The sequence below is a fragment of the Lemur catta genome, chromosome 13 (genome assembly GCF_020740605.2).
Source record: "Lemur catta isolate mLemCat1 chromosome 13, mLemCat1.pri, whole genome shotgun sequence".
Lineage (NCBI taxonomy): Eukaryota > Metazoa > Chordata > Mammalia > Primates > Lemuridae > Lemur > Lemur catta.
Window position 1 is genome coordinate 52637643 of NC_059140.1, and position 22857 is coordinate 52660499.

The following is a 22857-nucleotide window of genomic DNA, read 5'->3' on the forward strand; positions in this document are numbered from 1 at the left end:
CACTTAATTTCAACATTCCACTGAGTCTCAGATTTTTCATCCTTAAAACAAGGATGAGAAAACCTACCTCACTGTGATATTGTGAGGATTAAATGACGTCATTGATATAAAGTGATTATCTCAGTAACTGGCACATGGCAAACACTCAGTAACAGATGACAATTACTATTTTGGTTAATATACTAGAACATAGTTACCTGAAAGGTCTGGAGCCTGACCTGTTCCAAATTTAACATATTTCCGGAATTTACAAAAAAAGTGCTTTTTCTTTTGGTGCCAGTGAAATAGTCCCATCTTCTGGATGCATTTCCTTATTATTTTCTTTCCATTTTATGGATTAAAAAATAGGATAAATAGCTTTTTCAGAATTGCTTTTCACTGCTATAAAACAGTTGTTACTCACTAAAAATATAAATATCTGGGGCTATCACAACTTAAACATTACCCATAAGGTAACCAGTGTTGCCCTTTGTGAGCTACATCATCTTGTTCATATTATGTGAATCAAGCATCCATGACATCATCATGACTAAGAAACTCTAGCTGGCCCTTAATGCTGCCAACTAGCAATCTTACTATTTCTCTAGCCCATTCATACTCCCAATCTTCTAGATCACTATCACATTCTCCTCACTTCTCCAGCCTCCAACACCCCATTGTCACTGTTGACCTTGCTTACTACCTTACTAAAAAAACTAATATGATTATTAAAGAACTTGCACAGATTTTTGCCACATCAACTCACATACTGGTATCTGCAGTTATACTTTATCTTAATACCATATATTTTATCTTACCACCATATACATGTTAAGAAGAATGTGGAGGAAAATAAATGATCTCCTTGATTCTATATTAATTCTCAGTCCTCATCATGTATAACTTTTCAACTACCTTTAATAAGTTTAACATCCCCTCCTCCATGATATATTTTCTACAATCTCTTATTTTTATCCTATGTTACTGGTCACAGGTTGGCTGGTTCAACTTCTTCCATCTAACCTCTAAGGTTAAAATTCTACAGAATTCATTCCTTACCCTTTTCTATTCTCTATCAACACTCATTCTTTTGGTGATCTCATTTGACCTCATGATTTTAAATATCAGTTATATGTATATAACTATTGACTGCATGTATCTATTCCAAAGCTTACTCTTCAGTCTTACTGCCTATTAAACATTACTACATGCATGTCTGATAGGCACCTCAATAGTCACATGTTCAAAATGAAGTACCAGATCTTCCTCTCCTCACACCTGCTCCACTCCAGTCTTCTCATTTCAAGGTAAGCAACTCTAACCTGCCAATTAATTTCTCAGGGTAAAGCTTTTAGAGTCATTCTTAATACTTCATCTTCTCTCACACCCCATATCCAATCAGAGAAATAAATCCTGATGGCTCTACTTTCAAAATTCCAGAATCTCACTACTTTGTACCACCTACACACCTGCTATCTTTGTCCAAGCCACCATCATTTTTTTTCCTGGATTATGTCCATAATGTCCTACCTTGTCAGATTCCATTTTCCTTCTCTACAACCCAGTCTGAATATAGCAGCCAGAATTAGCCTTTTAAAATATAGGACAGCTGATGTTATTGCTGTCCTTAAAGCATTCCAAAGGCTCCCCCATTTCTCTCTGAATGAAGTCCAATGTCTTTAAGATGGCTTTAGGGCCCTACATAAACTGACCTCCATTATCTCTCTTGACCTTATCTTCTACTAACTGACCCCTTGCTCTCTCTGCTTGCACTAGCCACCTTGCTGTTCCCTGAACATATGCTCCTGCTTTACAGCCTTTGTCATGGCTTTTCCTTCTTCCTAGGACACTCTTCCTCAGATAACCAAGTAGCTAATTCTCTTACCTCCTTAAGTCTTGACTCAAATCTTACTATATTGATGCCTAAGGAGACTACTATACTTAAAATTGCAATCTGTAACTTACTTATTTAGTATGTTTATATCACTTATAGGTCTACATTACATATAGATTTAGTCCTAGAATTGTCACTTGGTAACCTTGGACAAGTCCCAAGTTTGTTAGTTGTGAGCCTCCATTAACTCTCATATATAAATTGAGAAGTTTTGATGTCCATTTCAATTCTAAAAAACTATGATTCTTTAATTATCATATATTCATGGGAGAATATGTGATCAATAATGATTTTTAAAAAAAAGAAGCACATTACAACATATTAACTATACTCCAATAAATAGACAGCTGTAACCACATCAAACAAAACCCTTGGCAGGAAAGTCTATTTGAAATAAATGTAAATCAAAAGAACAACTTTTACAATCATTAAGAAATATATATTCCCAATATCTTCTTCTGAAATGCCATAATTTTAATACAAATTTGGAAAAAATAAATATATTTCACGTACACTATTTAAATGCATTAATTTAAGAAATGTTAAAAATGAATTTTTAAACGTGCCTCAGAAGAAATAGTGAAGAAGAGCAAGAGTCATGTTTATTGAGAGATTTGCGCAAGTGTGTCATCATCTATGCCAGATAGCAATAGTATTAGTTCTAAATGTTTTAAAGATTATCGATTTTAATTCTCACATATGAAGTAGTTACCATTATCCTCCCCAAGTTTCATAGATGAGGAAAAATGGGATACAAAAAGCTAAGTAACCTGTCCAAGGTTGTCAGCAGGACATGTTTCCAGGCTGTGATCCCAGAGCTTGTGCTTTTGGCCCCTACACTAGACTGATGATAGAAAGACACTGCAGGAAGAACAACCAAAATGCAAGCAGGCTACTACTAAGCATTCAAAATTAAATGGGAAAGCAGTTGTCATCTAAGCTTCATTACAAGTTCTGAATAAAGGAAACTATTTCAATCTCATGACATGTAAAATTTCCTATTACAGTCTATAGAAATTAATAAATAACCAGAGAAACACCTATTCCAAATAAGCAAGAAATTCAAAACAAAAGAGAAACTATGCCTGTCAATAGCATAAGAGGGAAGGTCTGTCATTTCAGAACATTGGTCTGGGCAAAGATTTTTTTGGATAAGACCTCAAGCACAGGCAACAAAAATAAGAAGACAAATAGAATTATAGCAAACTAAAAAGCTTCAACATAGGAAAGGAAACAAATAACAGAGTGAAGCAACAACCTACAGAATAGGAGAAAATATCTGCAAATTATCCATCTGACAAGGGACTAATATCCAGAATATACAAGAAACTGAAACAACTCAACAGCAAAACAAAAAACCCAAATAATGCAATTAAAAATGGCCAAAGTATCTGAATAGACATTTCTCAAAAGAAGACACAAAATTGGCTAACAGGCACATAAAAAAATGCTCAATACCACTAATAATCAGGAAAATGCAAATCAAAACCACAATGAGATATTATTTTATAGTTATTATAAATTGGGAATTATAAAATGGCAATAATCAAAAAGACAAAAAAAAAAATAACAACAAATACCGGAGAGGATGCAGATAAAGAGGAACTCTTATACACTGGTGGTGGGAATATAAATTAGAACAGCCATTATGTAAAACAGTATAGAGGTTCCTCAAAAAATTAAACATAGAAATACCATATAGCTCCAGCCATCTCACTGCTGGTTATATTTCCAAAGGAAAGGAAGTCAGTATGTCAAAGATACCTGCACTTCCACGTTTACCGCAGCACTATTCACAACAGCCAAATTACAGAATCAATCTAAGTGTCGATCAGGAGATGAATGTATATACAGTCATCTCTCAGTATCCATGGGGGACTGGTTCCAGGATCCCGCTCAGATACCAAAATCCACAGATGCTCAAGTCCCTTATATAATATGGTGCAGTATTTGCATATAACCTATGCACATCCTCCTATATACTTTAAATTGACTCCAGATTACTTTTAATATCCAACACAATGTAAAAGTTAAGCAAATAGCTATTATACTGTGTTAGGGAATAATGACAAGGAAAAAAGTGTGTACCCATTCAATACAGACACAACCATCCTTTTCTTTTTTCTGAATATTTTCAATCTATGGTGAGTTGAATCTATAAATGTGGAATCCACAGATACAGAAGGCAAATTATATATACACAATGCAATATTATTCAGCCATTAAAAAGAATAAAATCTTGTCATTTGTGGCAACTTGGATAAACCTAGAGTACATTGTGTTAAGTGAAAAAAGCCAGAAACCAAAAGACAAATACCACATGATCTCATTCATATGTGGGAGCTAAAAATGATCTCATAGAAGTAAAGAGTAAAACAGTGGTTAGCAGCAATTGAAGAGGGTAAGGGGGAATGAGGGATAGGGAGAGATTTGTCAATGGGTACAAAATTAGTTAGGAGGAATAAATTCTAGTGTTTTATAACATAGTAGGGTGAATATAGTTAATAATAATTTATTATGTATTTCAAAAGAGCTAGACAAGAGAATTTTCAATGTTCCTAATACAAAGACTTGATAAATGTTTGAGGTGATGGATATGAAAATTACCCTCATTTCATCATTATACATTGTATACATGAATTGCTATCACATGTACCCCATAAATATATACAATTATTTGTCAATTTTTAAAAAGGAGGGTTTGTATGTGTAAATACACATATACTCCAAAGATAAAAGTTATCTTTTACTACACATTAAATATAATTAAGAATAAAACTAACAAAAATGTTAATAACAGACCAGTGACTTATCCTCTTATTTTTACTCATTCCTCAGAAGCTGCTATTTCTCAGAAGTTGCTTTTATAGAGAAAAATTATCCACAAAAAGTGACAACTAGCCCAACTACTAACAGGAAGCCCTCTGCCAGAATAAAAATAGTTCTGTTCAATTGTTACATCATTAAGAAGAAAAGGAAGAGACAGGGAAAAAAGGATAATTTGCTAGCCAGAGTAACTTACTGGAACTGTCATGAAGATTTGGAAAAAGAGCATATTAATAAAATATGTAAGTTTAATACCCCATAAAGTAGCAGGGCATTTTCTATTTATGGAATATGCAAGAAGGATAACATCAAGGATTTGCCTAATTAGTTATCGTATGTGAAAAGACAATAACTATCATGAGTAATCTAAATAGAACATAATAAGAAATCAGACAATTTTATAATGATTTAATTTCTTACTTCTTTGCTCTTTGCAACTTCTGCAATAGCAGCAGTTCTTTGTTTTTCAAATTCATCATTATCATTTGTAGGTTTGACAGGCATTGTAACTTGCAATGTCTTTCTTCGATCAAGTTCTCTGCTATCCACTTGGACATGAGATACACACTTCTGATAAAATAAATAAAAATAAGTTAATTCAGTAGTTCCAAAAGAGATTCTAGTTTTCATTAGAAAGTAACACTTCTAAAAAAAAAAAAAGATTATATCTGTGACAATATCTGAGAGCCCACAAAACTACAATTCTATCCCATATACTTAAAAATAAAAGTAGAAAACTGAATAAAGTAACTTTTAAATAAATGTAACCAGTAAATAAAATTAAAAGCTATACAAATATGTAGCCATCTAAACTAGGGCACATATTTAAAATATATATTGGACTAAGAGATCTAAGTTTCATTTTAGGGTAATAACTTAAAATAATTTTTAGATTTCAAACAGTCTAGACTAATGCACAATAATAGGTAAATTCAGTTTTGTAATTAAGACCTTAATTTCCACATTATGCCACAATATCCATCTGCGGGTTGGGTAGTACAGTTATTTTAACATGTAAAAAGATCTGTCTGTGCTTATAAACCAAAGGCTAAAAAAATACCCTTTCCCCCATCAGGCTGCAAAGCTTTTGATTTTTGTCTCATAAAGTAAATTAAGAAAGGTATCACTGCCTAAAAAATAAGCCCTAAATTTTGGTCTCCATTCCAATCCTACCAGTAAAAATCCTATAAAATGAACCTTTTCTCAACTCATTAATAAAATGAGAAGGAAGAGCTCTTCTCAAACAAATGTATTACACAAATATAGTACATTTTCATCAATATAAATATATCATATTGATACCAACACACAGCCCATGTACAAGGCTGCAATACGCTGCATAAGAATTTTTCAGAATGAACTCCATAAACAAATATTATTTAAACTTTTATTACACTTGCTAACTCAAAGCCATAAAACACACTTCAAATTCTTAGGATTAATTAGATCATAAGTCTCTCTGGGGGAAAAAAAGTTGACTTTATGTATTAAGCAATTTATGAAAGAGAAATATTATCACCAAAATGTTAAGGGGAAAGTAAATTCTCACAAATATATCATTTATTATTTTCAAATATGTTATTAGAATGTTTGTACTCTGTTTTCCTTCTGGGAGATTTTATTACACTGGGAGAGTATCAATCATTAACATGGATCACACTACAGGACTTCATACCTCCTTTCATCTTGACTGTCCCTTGTTCCAAAACACAGTAAAAAAAAAAAAATCAACACTTTTAAAAATACTTTCAAAATAGCATAATGCAAAGAAGACTTTAATTTTGAGTAGACCTTACAAAAAAGTTTTTGAAGAGGATGCCAGTCAACTGATCCTACCCATTTATATTCTTATAAATTAGACATCATTTTTAACCAAAAATTTAAAATACATACACACACACACACACTTAACCTTGTTATCACAAAATGTAGATCTGTTTCCTACCTGTTTTTGATTGGTTACTTTTTGAGACAGGGTCTCACTTTATTGGCTGGGGTACAGTGCAGTATCGTCATCAGAGCTCACTGTAATCTCAAACTCCTGAGCTCAAGCGATCCTCCTGCCCCAGCCTCCCAAGTAGCTGGTACTACAGGCACCTGTCACGAAGCCCAGCTAATTTTTGTAGAGAGATGGGGTTTCACTATGTTGCCCAGGCCAGTTTCGAACTCCTGGCCTCAAGCAATCCTCCCAAAGTGTCAGGATTACAGACATGAGCCATCATACCCAGCTTCTTTTCTACCTGTTATGTACCCAACTCATTGTCACTCTTAGCCAGCACTCTTGAAGAAAATTAAAGAGCAAATGCAAGATGGATTACCAATAGCTAAATTCTGGAGCCATCATCAAGTGAAGAGCAAGTTACCACAGGGATTTTCTTAGAATTGTCACAGATAAAGCAAGAAAAGGCTGGAGGACATTGTTACAAATGCAATTTAATGCTGAGGACAACCAGGAAGACATAAATGACACTGACTAGCTGAGGAGCTACCTCAAGGTAGCACTTTGTAGCAAGGGGAATTGAAAAATAAGGAGTAGACAGAAAATTTTTAGTTTATGTAGGAGAAAGATCAGAGCTGCTTGGTTAAATAGGAAAATATCAACTGGAAATAAAATTAATACCTATTCCTGACTGAGATAGGTATTTGAAACGAGGAAGAAGAACAGAATCTTGGAAGAACAATGGGAAAAGCAGGCTCTCCGAAAGTACAATGATGCTCTTCAGTGCCTCTTTTGTTCTCACCTTTGTCTGATCACTCTGTGCAGCTTTACTTTTCTTTGCCCTTCTTACGTTTTTAATGAAAATGAGAAATTATGGCATATTTTTGTCTTCTTACTTTTGAATTTCCCTTAAAAAATAAAACCCCATCCTATCTTAATCATTTATAAGTTGCTCTTCAGATGTGGCTCTTAATTGCCTCAATCTTTGGGTTAATAGCTCTTGAGAACACCAAAAATTTAATTACAGTAAAGAAAAAAATACAAAATTATTAACTTCCTTGAACTTCATATTTCCATATAACTCTATGATCTCTAAATAAATAGTTCAGCACAAAACACAGTTTGAATACAAATGAAAAATACTTTTTCCTGATTTAAATTTATCTGCCAACATGAAAGTCATTACCTGTCCAAAAGGCACAAAAGGAGGTGGTCCACCTTCAGTTCCAATATTGCTTCTATTGTGTTTTGATAAGCTCTGTGAAAAAAAATTCAGTCACAAAACAGAAATTATACATAAAAAATAAATTTGCAACATTGATAATGTAACAGGGATCTATTTCTTTCAGTAGATTCTTACAAGAAACGGGGAAAAACAGGCCTTCTATAAATTATTTCAAACTACATAAAATATTTTATTCCTCATTTCAATAATTATGGAAAGGCTCTCCTCTCATCTCCCCTTACCAAAACACACATTCACTTATAAGTTTTTTTTTTTTTTTTGAGACAGAGTCTCGCTTTGTTGCCTGGGCTAGAGTGAGTGCCGTGGCGTCAGCCTAGCTCACAGCAACCTCAAACTCCTGGGCTTAAACGATCCTACTGCCTCAGCCTCCTGAGTAGCTGGGACTATAAGCATGCGCCACCATGCCTGGCTAATTTTTTCTATATATGTTTTAGTTGGCCAGATAATTACTTTCTATTTTTAGTAGAGACAGGGTCTCGCTCTTGCTCAGGCTGGTCTCAAACTCCTGACCTTGAGTGATCCACCCCCCTCAGCCTCCCAGAGTGCTAGGATTACAGGCGTGAGCCACCACGCCCGGCCCCAAAATAAAGTTTTTAGACATAAAATTTGTTAGCAAACAACAAACTAAAAATGTAATTTCTAATTATTAATATTTGAAGATCAAGTTGTTATAGTTTCAATTACAGTAAAATGTGTTTAATTGTTTTTAAGTTTTTTTTTATGGTCAAGTAAAGCAGTGGAAGTAGAGAAGGAACAAAGGAATCTGTAACTGGTTGTGATCAATTAGTTGTAAACACTACTGCACTCAGACCAACCTTAATAATGTTTTATGTTTTGTAAAAGAATGCATATATTGAAGAGGTATTCAATTGTTTTTTAAATAAAAATAAGCTTCCACATCCTATTAATTTTAGCTTTCTTTTTTCCAGAACTCTCATAGTTAGAATTAGAGACCTAACAATGTATTATGAAAATGGAAAGACAATATCCTCCTAGCTAAAGCAATTTTTCAAATTATAAAATCCTTCTAAAACACCATAAGGAGTCCTCAGGATTCCTTTCAGTCATCTATTCCTCCTATTTATATATCTGTTAAGCATTAGTTGTTATTTAATACATCTTCTCAACTTTAAACTTTTTGTGCCTTTTTAATAATTACCATTATAGAAACCATTATGATTAAAATATGACATAAAATAGTAGGTGACAAAGTTAAAAAAATTCACCCTGTGCACTTTCAGGGATATTCCAGAGTTTTTGCATTATGTAAACAATACTATATATTTTATGTAAGTTTTATAAAGAGTAGTAAGACTAATGACAACTGTAACTGTCAGTTTACTGAGCAAAGAATACTTTAAATTGTATATGAATGCCACATTTCTTTACAACCTATATGTAAAATATTAAGCTGATTTTTAAAAAAACAACAAATGTATAATATTACCCAGAGGTCCTTTCCTCAGTATTAATTTAGATATAAAAAAGATTATTCAAACAGTTATAAATCATTTCAATTTATACAATGATTTCCTTCAAAAGCTCACATAAGCTGCCAATAATACCATCTCTCAATAACATTATATAATTAAAAATATTTTGCAAGATTTCTACTTCCTGCCCTGATAAAGGTACAAGAACCACACTTAATCACCCTCTAAAAACAATTGGCAATCTGGACAATGTATAAGAAACAACTTTTTAAGACACAGGACTATTATCCCTGAGAGAAAGAGGGGGGGGGGAAAGCTATGATAATAAATGTTGTTTTAAACCACAAAAAAAAAAAAGAAAGAAAGAGAAAAAACAGGTGAGCTCTGGCTTTCTGCTTGAAGGCATGATGTAGACAGAGATCAGCGGAGAGCTGAGTGGAAAACACCAATCTCATAGCTCAAACAGGCTGAAGCAACTGTTGTGGGGCAGAGTTTCAGAAACAGAAATCTATATAGAAAAGAAGCTCCAGAAACCTGCATAGGAGTTCCCTTGTGTCACTGCTAAGAACTAGTCTAGGTAAAAACCAACTGAGAGTTATAAGCTGAACAATTCCCAGAGCTCACAAAGGGTAAAGAGACAATCTAGCCCTGACCACTCAGCCTTCAAGTCTCTGGTGATCATTCAGAGCAGTGAGTAGAAACCCAAAGGGCTAAAAAAATATTTGGAGCAAAGGCTACTCTAGATGCTCCTTTCAAAGCTTGAATACATGTCTCTAACGGGTAAAACTGACCAAAAGTAAAATAACCATTTGCCAAAGCTAGTTTCTACAGTCATTAAAGGAATATAACAACATCTAGACTCTCAACAACCAACTACATCACAATGTCCAGCATCTAAGCAAAAACAACAAGGCATGCCAAGAAAGGAAAATGTGACCTGTAATAAAAACACAGCCATAGAAGAGAAACAGGAAAAACTAGCAAACAGAGTATTAAACACCTATTAAACTATACTACTAAAACTATGTATAAGTATTTAAAGGAAAACATGAATTCAATGAGAAAATAAATAGAAAATATTACAAAAATGAAATGGAACTTCTATATAAGAAAGAACTGTCAGAAATAAAAATCTCATTGGATGGGATTGTGAACGAGCAAATTGGACACTGCAGAACAAAAGATTAATGAATTTAAAGGTGTAAAGATCCCTTAAACCCAGGAGTTTGAGGTTGCAGCGAGCTACAATGATACCACTGCACTCTAGCCTGGGCAACAGGGTAAGACCCTGTATTAAAAAAAAAAAGAAAGAAAGAAAGAAAGAAAAAGTTATGCTTCTGTACACTAACAATATAAAAAAAAATTAAGAAAAAATAATTCCATTTACAATAGCATCAACACGAATAAAATACTTAGGAATAAACTTAACTAAAAAGGGAAAAGACTTGTACACTGAAAATCACAAAACATTGCTTAGAAATTAAAGACACAAATAAATGAAAGGACGTCTAATGCTCAAGGATTGAAATATTTAATATTGTTAAGATATCAATACTATCCAAAGTGGTCTACAGATGCAATACAATCCTTATCAAAATCCCAATGATATTTTTTGCAGAAATAGGAAAATAATTCCTAAAATTTATATGGAATCTCAAAAGGACCCTGAATAGCCAAAACAATCCTGGAAAAGTTCTCACATTTCCCAATTATAAAACTTAACAAAAAGTTACAGTAATCAAAATGGTATACCATAAAGACAGACATACAGACCAATGAAACAGAATACAGAACCCAGAAATGAATCCTTGCATATATGGCCAAATGATTTTTGACAAGGCAGAAAGACCATTCATTAGGAAAAGAACAGTCTTTTCAAAAAGTGCTGTGGGAAAACTAGATATTCACATGCAAAAGAAGGAAGTTGGCCCCTTAACTTACACCAAATACAAAATTTACTCAAAATGTATCAAAAACCTAAGCATAAAAGTTAAACCTATAAAACTCTTAAAAACTTTTGTATGTCAAAGGATGCTATCAACAGAGTGAAAAGGCAAACTATAGAATGGGAAAAAATATTTGCAGTTCATGTATCTTAGAAGGGGCTGATATCCAGAATATATAAATAACTCATACAACAACAAAAAACAATCTGATTAAAAAATGGGCAAAAAACTTCAATAGAAATTTCTCCAAAGAATATACAAGTGGCCAATAAGCACACAAAAAGATACTGAACATCACTAAGCATTTAGGGAAATGCAAACCAAAAACAATGAGATTCTATTTCACACACATTAGGATGGCTGCTATCAAAAACACAAAATAACAAGTATTGATTGGACCCCTGTGCACTGCTGGTGAGAATTAATGTAAAATGGTATAGCTACTGTGGAAAACAGTAAGGCAGTTCCTCACAAAATTAAAAATAGAATCACCATATGATCCATCAATTCCACTTCTGGATATATACCCAAAAGAACTGAAAGCAAGGTCTCGAGATATTTGTGCTCGAGCAGCACCATTATTCACAAGAACCAAAAGGTGGAAAACAACCCAAATGTCCATTGATAGATAAATGAACAAAATGTGATGATATACATATACACTAGAATACTATTAAACCTTAAAAAGGAAGGAAATTCTGACACAGGCTGTAACATGACTGAACCTTGAAGACATTATACTAAGGGAAATAAGTTAGGCACAAAAGAATAAATACTGGATGATTCCATATACATGAATTACCTACAGTAGTCATATTCATAGAGATAAAGTAAAAGGGTGATTGCCAAAAACTGAGAGGAACAGGGAATGAGGAATTATTCTTTAATGAGTACAGAGCTAAGTTTGGGAAGATGAAAAAGTTCAAGAGGTAAAAGGTGATGATAGTTGTGCAACAATGTGAATGTACTTAATGCCACTGAACTTTACATTTAAAAATGGTTAAAATGTTAAATTTTATGTTATGTATGCTTTACCACAATAAAAAAAGAATAAGAAAAAAACAGATCTGTAATTTGGGGGCACTAAAATGTTATAGAACTGTATTATTTTGCAAATTACATCTGGTACAGAACTCCCTAGAACCTTACAAACATACACAACACTTAGGTTTGAGGTTTTGTTTCTTCTTTGCTTCATTTTTCTGTAATCAACTTACCACAGCTACAATGCCTGCATGTAGTTTACTGCTCAATGCTCCCTTTGCCTATTTTACAAGAATGTTTAGGGCTCCTTTACTTCCAAAATTAACTCTATGGTTTATGAGTTCTATGCTTACATTTGATTTCTACGTGTACCATCTGCCAGCTGCTCAAGTAATTGTACTCTCCATGTTTCCTACATTGCTATGGTTACAAAATCAAAAAACTATAAAACCAAAGAGAACTATAATCATATTAAGATATTTTTAAACTATTTTAAAAGTAAATTTTTATCACTCCCTAACAAGAAATACTAATGTAGCTTTCAGAAAGCAAAGTTTAGAGACATATAAAATATTTCAAGGACAACTATCAAACTAAACTACATATGTGTGTGTTGAGGGTAAGGAGGTTCCTAGAAATGTTTAACTGACTTTACGGTTATTAGGGAGATAGTTCTGGCTCGGTTGTGGGAAAATTATGTAAGGTATTGGTCTGACTTGAGGACATTTTATCACACCTTAAAAAATCTCTAACAACAACAAAAATACAATATATCAACTTATGAAATGATTACATAAAATGGGTGGGGTTTCTCTAGGAAATTCACAGTTCATAAATGGCTGTTAATGTAAAACTACTAAGCCACTTCTGAATTACTTTCTTTTGTGACATTTTCAAACAATGCAGTTGTGGAACATTACCCTATATTGCATAGTGCAGGAGCCCAATGTAGCACATTAGTATCATAAGGAATAAGCACTAAGAAATAAAAACATCCTTATCCATTTACCTTTCAAACACAGGTACTTTCCAACTAAAAAATTAGAAAAGAGTAATCATAAAATACCAAAAGCTTGAAATATTACTAGGCCCTTGGCTGGCTTTAAACAAGAAGCAAAATTTGAGGGTGGCACAAGAACATCAATTTCAGTTCAAAAAGTAATTACCTTTAAATTCATTTATTCCACAGGTATTTTTTTATGATGTCTATTACATGTAAGGCTCAGGGCTACCATTTTGGAGATGGAGGATGGCTGTTATGATATAATGGGAAAAAATGGTCTTGGATTCTGCTCAGATCCATTGCCTATTAGCTGTCTAACCATAAAGTTATCTAACAATTCTTAAAAGTCCGTTTTCTAAATCTACATAAATACAATACCCCTTACAAAACTATTAAGAGGATAACATGAGATACAGATGCAAGAGCCCAGCACAATATCTATATACAGTGTTCAACAAATATTTGTAGAATTGAACATAGATAATACAAACAAGAATTCTGACCTCAAGAAGCTTACAATCTATTAAAGGAGATGAGAAATAAACATGATCTTGGCACCAGGTAAAAAGTAACACACTGTTAGGAAAAGCAAAGTGTTTAGAGTATTCAATAAACGAATAACAACTTCACTTCCTGAAGAAGCATGTGCTTGATCTGGTCAAAGAGTGTGGGGATCCTTTGGCCACGCAGGGATTAAGAGAAAACAAGATGAATGGTGTAAAAGTGGGAAAATCTTTTCTTTTTTTTCCAAAAGTATAACTGAGGAAAGCATAGAGAATCCAAAAAAGAGGAAGTAGTTCCATTTGGCTAAAACAAAATCTATATGGAAGAATTTAGAAAGTTGAAAAGGTAAACTGAAACTAGGGCTAGATTATAAACGGCCTTGAATCCCAAATTAAGGCATTTGAAATACAAGCAAGGTGTACCATGTTCTGAACAATGGTGAAAAAAGATAATCTGGCAGAAGGACATGAAATAAATTAGAAGATAGAGAAAGGATACATGGAGAGACAATTAAAAGGCTACTACAGTAGTACAGGCAAGAGATACTAAAGACCTAAACTACTGTAACAGCAATGGAGCTAGAGAGCAAGGGATGATATGAGATTTGACTGCAGCGGACAAAAGAATTATTTGCTGGAAGCAAAGTAGCAGAACAATAACAAGATAACCTACATGACTGGGAGGATGAAGACACTGCTAACTTAAATGTGGGGAAACATCAACTAATGTGACTAGAAAGTCAAGTGCAACAAGAACCCCTCCATTGTAGTGAAATCTAACTTGCTTTCATTTGCATGTACGTGTGTATGTAGATGAGACAAATACACATACATTATATTCATACATATCCACAAACACTTGTTTTTTGTAGAAAGAATTATACACAGATACATTATACATAGCTTATAATTGTTATCTTGGTAGTTTTGAGATGTGTCAGTAAGGAATGATTTTTAAAAGTATGTAATAAAATGGTAATACTTAAAAATTATATCTGCTTTAGAGGAACAATATGCTTAAACAAAGAGTTTTTCTAAAGATAATCATATTCAATTCTATTCAACCCTGATACAAAAGACTAATTTTACTATTCAGTATGGGAAATGCTCTTTAAAATATGATAATGCAATAAAGAGTGTAGTGTTTTAAAAGTTCCAGGCATTTTTCTTAATTTACACTTACTCTCTGTAATTCCCATTTCTCAATAAGGTGCTCCACTTCACCACCAAGGACTGTGGTATTAGAGTCATTCAAAAGTAGGAATCCGTTTTTTATGTCAACAATGCCTGAGAGCTTAACCTTAGTTCCAGGTGGTGTGTTCAGGCTAAAGCAAAAAAAGAGTTAAAAGTGAAAAACACATTGAAGCTCCTCCCCAAAACTAAAAATCAGTCTCATAACCTAAGCAAGTTCTTCAAAATGCACTAACACCAAAATTATTTTTCAGGAGACTGGTTATATAATATAAACACATCATCAGGGAGGAAGTTAGAAGACCAGAAACAAGATTGGCATTTTCTAGCTTCATGACAAAGAAATGAGCTTTAGTTTCCACATGCAAACAAACAAACAAACAAAAAACTGTGGACAATAATCATACCTCACAAAATTTTAGAAAAACTAAATAGAATGAAAGATATCAAGGTACTTTCTCAACTATGCCACACTATACAAAAATTGCCATTTTTTTCCTCTGAGCTTTGTGCATTGCAAAAATATACTATGTTACAAAATTAAATCTCCATACAGAAAAATATTTCTGACTGGTAATAATCCTTAAAATTTAACGTCTATATGAGCTACAGTAATCCATACAAAATAACGCTCTTTTTTGTTAACCATTTAGTCAAAGATAAAATGAGATTTACACAATAACTTTAAAAGGATTTTTATACACTAACTTTATATACTAACTTTAAAAGAACATTCCTATAATAAGCTAATAGTATCAGATTTGTAGCAAACATTATACCATGACTCCTTTTACAAAAACCAAAGAAAAGAAGATGTTTACCCTCCTATCAATCTTTTGGTAAAGGAAACAAGGGAAGAAATCCATTTCATCATACAGGTTTGTTCTAAAGTAAAAACATACATACTGAGTCCCACCTCATCTCTTCTACATACAACAAGGGGTAAAGTACTCCAAATAGTACTCCCAAAGTTGGTCCTAAAACACTTTGGATAAATTAGAAAATTATTCTGAAATGGTTTCACATTGTTCATATTTTAAAAGCTCGTGGAATTCACCATGTGCTGATATATGCAACAACAAATCAGTGAGATTGTTAATATCTGAGGTTTTTTTCCTTCTAGAGAAAGACAGTTAACAGCTAACATGAAGGACTAGAGGATGTCTTTTTAAAGCTTTAAAGAGCCCATACAGAGTAAGATAGATTATATACTAAAAATTATCCTTTCTACTATATATGTATAATTTTTACATATCAATGACATCTCAATAAAGCTATAAAAAATTATTTTGAGGACCCGAAGCTTAATCAGTCTTAGTTATCACTCACAACTTACAAAACAAATGGTCATGAACAGCCTTGCCTACCCTAACCCTTAAGTACGATAGCTCTGTGGTGGTAAATATAGTAGACTTAGAACAATCTCTATCAGACTTGCAAGATCAGCAACAACTAAATACAGTTACACTGCTTTTCCCAATTCCAGGCAATCTGCAAATCCAGACTGTCATAACTCTACAGTCATCATATAGGGATAAATCAAAAAGATAAGCAGTAAGGACCCCAGGCTGCTGTACTCTTTACCTCTAAAAATATATACTAATTATATCATTTACTTAAGACCTATGCAGTCAAATTATTTGAGGATGGACCTACAATTTCATTGGGACAATTGATAGTCTCACCAGATTATAGTTCTGTTCCCACAAAAGGAAAACAGGGACTAAAATTTTATTTTATTTTTTTGATATATCATAGTTGTACCTATTTTGGGGGTATATGTGATATTTCAATACATGTATATAATGTGTAATGAACAGATCAGGGTAATTTCCATATCCATCACCTCAAACACTTATCTTTTCTTTATATTGGGAATACTACAAATCTACTCTTCTAGTTATTTTGAAATATACAATAAATTAATGTTAACTATAGTCCCCCTATTGTGCTATCAAACACTAGATCTTATTCCTTCTAACTATTTTTATACCCATTAAAGAAACCCCTCTTTATCCCCCCACTCCCCACTTCTCTTCCCAGCCTCTGGGGACCACCATTCTATTCACTACCTCCATGAGATCGAGTTTTTAGCTCTCACATATGAGTGAGAACTTGCAACATTTGTTTTTCTGTGCCTGGCTTATTTCACTTAACATAATGCCCTCCAGTTCCATCCACATTGCTACAAATGCCAGGATTTTATTCTTTATTATGGTGGAATAATATTCCATTGTCTACATATACAACATTTTCTTTATTCATTCAACCACTGATTGACACTTAGGCTGATTCTGTATCTTGAGTATTGTGAATAGTGCTACAATAAACATGGGGGTGCAGATATTTCCTCAGTATGAAGATTTCCTTTCTTTTGGAAGTATACCCAGCAGTGAGATTGCTGGATCATATGGTAGTTCTATTTTTAATTTTCTGAGGAACCTCCATACTGTTTTCCATGGTGGCTGTACTAATTTACATTCCCACCAATGCATTCCCATTTTCCACATCCTAGCCAGCAGGTTGTTTTCTGTCTTTTTGATAACAGTCATTCTAACAGAGGTTAAGATGATATCTCATTGTGGTTTTGATTTGCATTTTCCTTATGATTAGTGATGTTGAGCATTTTTTCATATACCTGTTGGCCATTTGTATGTCTTCTTTTGAAAACGTCTATTCATATTTTTTGTCCATTTTTTAAATATTTTTTTGCTATTGAGTTATCTGAGTTCCTTATATATTGTACTTCTTAATGCTTTGTCAGATTGATAATTTTCAAATATTTTCTCTCATTCTGTAGGTTGCCTACTCACTTTGTTCATTGTTTTCTTTGCTGCACAGAAACATTTTAGATTAATGTAATCCCATTTGCCTATTTTTGCTTTTGTTGCCTGTGCTTTTGAAGTCTTATCCCAAAAAAAATCTTTGCCCAGACCAATGTCCTGTTGTGTTTGCCCAATGTTTTCTTCTAGTAGTTTCATAGTTTCAGGTCTTATATTTAAGTCTTTTTTTGTGTGTGTTGCCCGGGCTAGAGTGAGTGTCGTGGCGTCAGCCTAGCTCACAGCAACCTCAAACTCCTGGGCTTAAGCGATCCTACTGCCTCAGCCTCCCCAGTAGCTGGGACTACAGGCATGCACCACCATGCCCGGCTAATTTTTTCTATATATATTTTTTAGTTGGCTAGATAATTTCTTTCTATTTTTAGTAGAGATGGGGTCTCGCTCTTGCTCAGGCTGGTCTCAAACTCCTGACCTCGAGCAATCCGCCCGCCTCGGCCTCCCAGAGTGCTAGGATTACAGGCGTGAGCCACCGCGCCTGGCCCCATATTTAAGTCTTTAATCCATTTTGAGTTGATTTTTATTTATGGTGAAAGATGGAAATCTAGTTTCATTCTTCTGTGTATGGATATCCATTTATCCCAGCACCATTTATTAAAGAGACTGTCTTTTCCACTAACATATGTTTTTGGCACCTTTGTTGAAAATGAGTTGGTAGTAAGTACACGGATTTATTTCTGGGCTCTCTATTCTGTTCTATTATTGTCTGTTTTTATGCCAGTACTGTGCTGTTTTGGTTATTATAGCTTTGTAGTATAATTTGAAATCATTTATTTCAAATAATTATGTGACACCTCCAGCTTTGTTCTTTTTGTTCAGGATTACTTTAGCTATTCAGGGTCTCTCATAGTTCCACAGGGGCTAAAATGTTAATATAATTTTTGTTATATCACCTTTAGGACCATAATTAATGTTTATTAAGATAGCTAATTATGTTTTAATTGCTATTTTTATTGGCATCCCATATCTTTACTCTCTCTTCATTGCAATTAAAAAACAAAAAATTAGCAAGGGGTGGGGCAGGAGGTAGGACAAAAGGGGAGAAACAAGTACCACAGAGAAATGCAAAGCCCATGGGAGGCAACACATCCCGCAACGGCACCTGGTTTAACCTATCTAGAGAGTTCTTCCACCTTTCTTCTAAGATAACTACTAACCAAACATTTTAAAAAGAGGCTTCCAAATTGTTCACATGTAAGAACAGTTTGTAAGCTGTCATTATTTATAGCACCAAAAGTAGACGTGCTGCTTCAATAATGAGTGAATGAGCACATGACAATAATTTTTTTAGCTGTCAAGCTGCAATAAATTCAACAAGAGATAACAGTAGACAGCATTGGGCAGGGCCCTCCACTCTAGGCTAACCTTGTGTTCTCATTTACCTCAGAGAAACATCAACGGTAAAACCAGAAAACAAGACGTTATACAGCAAGCCTTCTTTCTGAGTCATCTGTGAACTCCCTGTAGGGGTTCTGACTGAATTTGTCAAAGGAGAAAAAGCTGCTTCTCCACAAAAGTAGGAATCCTCCTACTCTTCAAAAAGACGACAACATAATCACAAAGTCAATAAATCCCCCTTTAAATATACAAATCAACATTTTAGACAAACATATATCTTCTGAGGTGGGGGCCTCCTTTACCAGAGGCAGACACAAGTTGAAAGAAAAAAAAAGAAGGGAAATCATTGAGGATGATGTACGAGGCCTCAACCTACCACATCTCCCAGATACCACTATCCCAAATCACAGAAGCTCCACCAAATGGAACTTCCCACCCTCCTGTTGCCAGGACACTGTGTCTTTGCGTGTGCTATTCCCTCTCCCACCTCTCAAAATGCCTACTCATATTTTAAGTCCCACTCCAGGCAGAAGTAATTTTCTGGACTCCTAGTTCTTTCAGTTGATATATTTTTTCTAATAATTGTATGCCTATGTGCCTACCTCAATAGCATATATGCTACTGGGAAGCAAAATCTAAACTCTATTTACCTTTGTACCTCCAGCACTGGATAAAAGAATTGGAACACAGTTGATGCTAAATACTTGATAAATGCTTGCTCAGGAGAAAAAGAGTTAACACTAAGTGAAAAAGCTCAAAGGGCCCAAAGCATCGTATAAGAGCATATACAATGAGCAAAAGGAGAGAAAAATGAGGGGGGCGGGGTGCAAATGTCCAGTGAAAGTTTCCACCTTGGAAAACAGGGCTCAAACTGGCTTAATGGGAACACTGAGGATAAAGAAGACATTTTCCCTTCCTTCTCAATGCTTTTCTCCATTCCATTAGGTATGACTCTAAAAGGCTCTCATAAAAATAGCCAAAACGATTTGGAAAATTGTTCATTAGGCAGTTCCTCCTTATCTTAAGAAGTGGTATGGCACCCTGACTTCAATTCTTTCCTAAGAAAATTCATTAGCCTATAAAACTTTGCTAAAACATAAAACAGTGTGATAGACACACTACTATGCACACAGATACTGAGCTATCAAGAAAGAAACAGTAACATTTTTTAAAATTCTGTTTGTTCTGAACAATTAAATGACCTGAAATTTCTGACAAAACTGAAAAGATTATTTTTCATGCAAAAATACCTTAAATTTCTGTTTTTATAATTAACATTGAACCAATAAGTAACTAACTCCATTAAAGCAGAACTGCAAAGCTCTGTAATTTCATCTGAAAAGTTACAACATGCAATTAAGAGTTAATTCCTTCTTTTCAAAGTTCTTAAAATGGATCCTTCAAACACTCTGTAGCACATATACAAAATAAAGTGCCAATCACCTTATTTTTGACATATAACTAAATTCTACTGCTGTGCAACTTATGTGACCATCAGTCATCTGCAATCGCAGCATCCTTGGCGCAGCCTGAGATTCTTCGTTATCCTTTGGTGCAGCAACATTGCGAATTTTTTGAATTTGCAAAACACATGGACCTTCAAGCTGTCAAAACACAAAAGAAAAAAAAAAATTACTTTCTGGTCACAACTGTTTTCATTTATAGTGTTTCTGTTTTCCCTAATGGTCATGCTTTATGATTCATAATAGTTAACTTCAATTAAAGTCAAAACTAAAATCATATTATGTATATAAGGTGTTTTGGGGGGAGTTGGCATTTACAGATAAAACTTCAAAAGAATATCCTGAAGAACAATTTTTTTTATATAATTCTGAATTCATTTTCAGATAATAAGAAGAAAGCCCTAGGAAAACCAAGTTATTCTGAAGTTATATTAATTGATGCTTTTAGTCTTATGTGATCTAAATCATACACATACATCCCATTTCTCCCTCAATGTATAGTAAGGGACATTTTGAAAATAAAGAACTTGGCAATTTTTTAAGGGACATCAACTTTATGGCAGCAATTCAAAGAAATGTCTTCTGTTTAGATACCAAGTTTAAAGTGCACCCTCTTCTGGTATAAATGAAGAATACAATACCCCCAAAACTATAAAGGTCAAGAAGTATGAGTTGTACTTTACTTATTTACAGCATTAAATCTAATGGTGTGTTATATGTGTTGGCAGTGGGGAGAAGAAATGTTCTCTCTGGCCAAATTTCAATCAAAGAAAAACAAATGATAAACTAACTAGCTATAAAGTTAAAAGTTTTACATAATAAAATGCTTACAGCAAAGTTGGGAAATGACAGCAAAATCTGCTTACGTGTCTGAAAAATAAATTTAATTAAAGTAACAATTTCTACAACTTTCAATAGTTCATACTTTAGGGGGAAAGGCTACTTTTTAAAAATAAATAGTCTTTCGAGCAAAATTTTTTTTGCATATTAATTTATATTTTCAGCAAAGAGAAATGTGAAATGATTGACAAACATTTATACTTAATTTCCCAAGCAAGTATGTTTCCAAGTTGAAAATTTTCTACTCCACATTAACCAGTATTTTGCCTGCAAAGGGCTGATTCTAAATTTATGCCCAGAAAATATAATTTAAAAAAAGGATCTAAAATTTTATTTAATTTTCAGTTATGAATAAAAAATTCCAAGTTGCAACAAGTCCAAAACCCTTAGCAAGTATAGCTAAGCTCCTAATTCAAGATGAACTTTTTCTTTGGCTTCTGTTAATGTCATTAAAATAAAGACATTTAAATTAAATCACAAGCAGGTTATGGTTATTGTAACATTCATCATTCTCATTATTTTAGTACTCCCAATATCTTTAGCTGAGGCATCCAGGGGTGGGGAACCTGCAGCCTTCTGATTTCAAGATTGTTCTTTTTAAGTACCAAAGGAGGCAAGAAAAGCTTCATCCTTCTTTGTTGCTCCCCTTTTAATAAAAGGATTTCTTCTGTAAAATTTGGATTTAGTCAAAAGGCCACACCTAAGGACCAAGAAGGCCACATGTGGCCTTCAGGCCACAGATTCCGCATGGTAGAATGTGTTCCAATGTGAGACACACATCCATAGGGACTGTACTTCCATTGAAATGTAGGAGGGAACTATTTGTTTCTATTTAATTGTTAGTAAGAAAAAAATCAAACTTTACTAATATTCAAATCCAGAGCAACAAGGGCACCCTCACTCAGTCTACGCAACCCAAGTCACAAGGTATCTTTAGAATTTTGGGAGTGCTACATCCCATAGGTATTCACATGACACCGTCACTGGTTTGTTTACTTTCAACATGTTTTGGCACACTGCCTTTTATTTGTGCACAATTAAATGGATATATGAATTATATTACTTAGTTTTAACCACTAATGCTCACAAAATGGACAAGTCACTTTTAAAGTTTCTGCCAAAGAAACACAAACAGAAGGTAAGGCCAATGATGCAAATACAGGGTAGAAATAGGACTATTTTGCTGATCTCCTACATTTAGTTGACCATGAGAACAAAAAGCTGGGGAATGAACAACAGGAATGAACATTTGCCCCCAACTCCTATGTTTCCTAGCAAACAGCAAGTTTACTTAATTACTTCAATTCCTGGTCTCTCCATCCCTTTCAATAGTGGCCCCTGCAAAAGATAAGTCTATCTGGAACCTATAAATGTGACCTCATTTGGGAAAAAGGCTCTTTTCACATGTAATTAGGGTAAAAATCTAGGATGAGAA

General features: G+C 33.9%; 1 protein-coding gene across 4 annotated transcripts in view; it reads right to left on the bottom strand.

Moving 5' to 3' along the window:
* The window catches only part of TDRD3 (tudor domain containing 3), a 134789-nt gene that overhangs the window by 57056 nt on the left and 54876 nt on the right, over positions 1-22857 (bottom strand). For all 4 annotated transcript variants that reach the window (XM_045566632.1, XM_045566635.1, XM_045566634.1 and 1 more), the window contains 4 exons: positions 20563-20723; positions 14937-15078; positions 7825-7896; positions 5120-5269 (listed from right to left, as the gene is read on the bottom strand). In XM_045566632.1, the coding sequence (XP_045422588.1) occupies positions 5120-5269; positions 7825-7896; positions 14937-15078; positions 20563-20723 (525 nt within the window). The remainder of the gene's footprint in view (positions 1-5119; positions 5270-7824; positions 7897-14936; positions 15079-20562; positions 20724-22857) is intronic.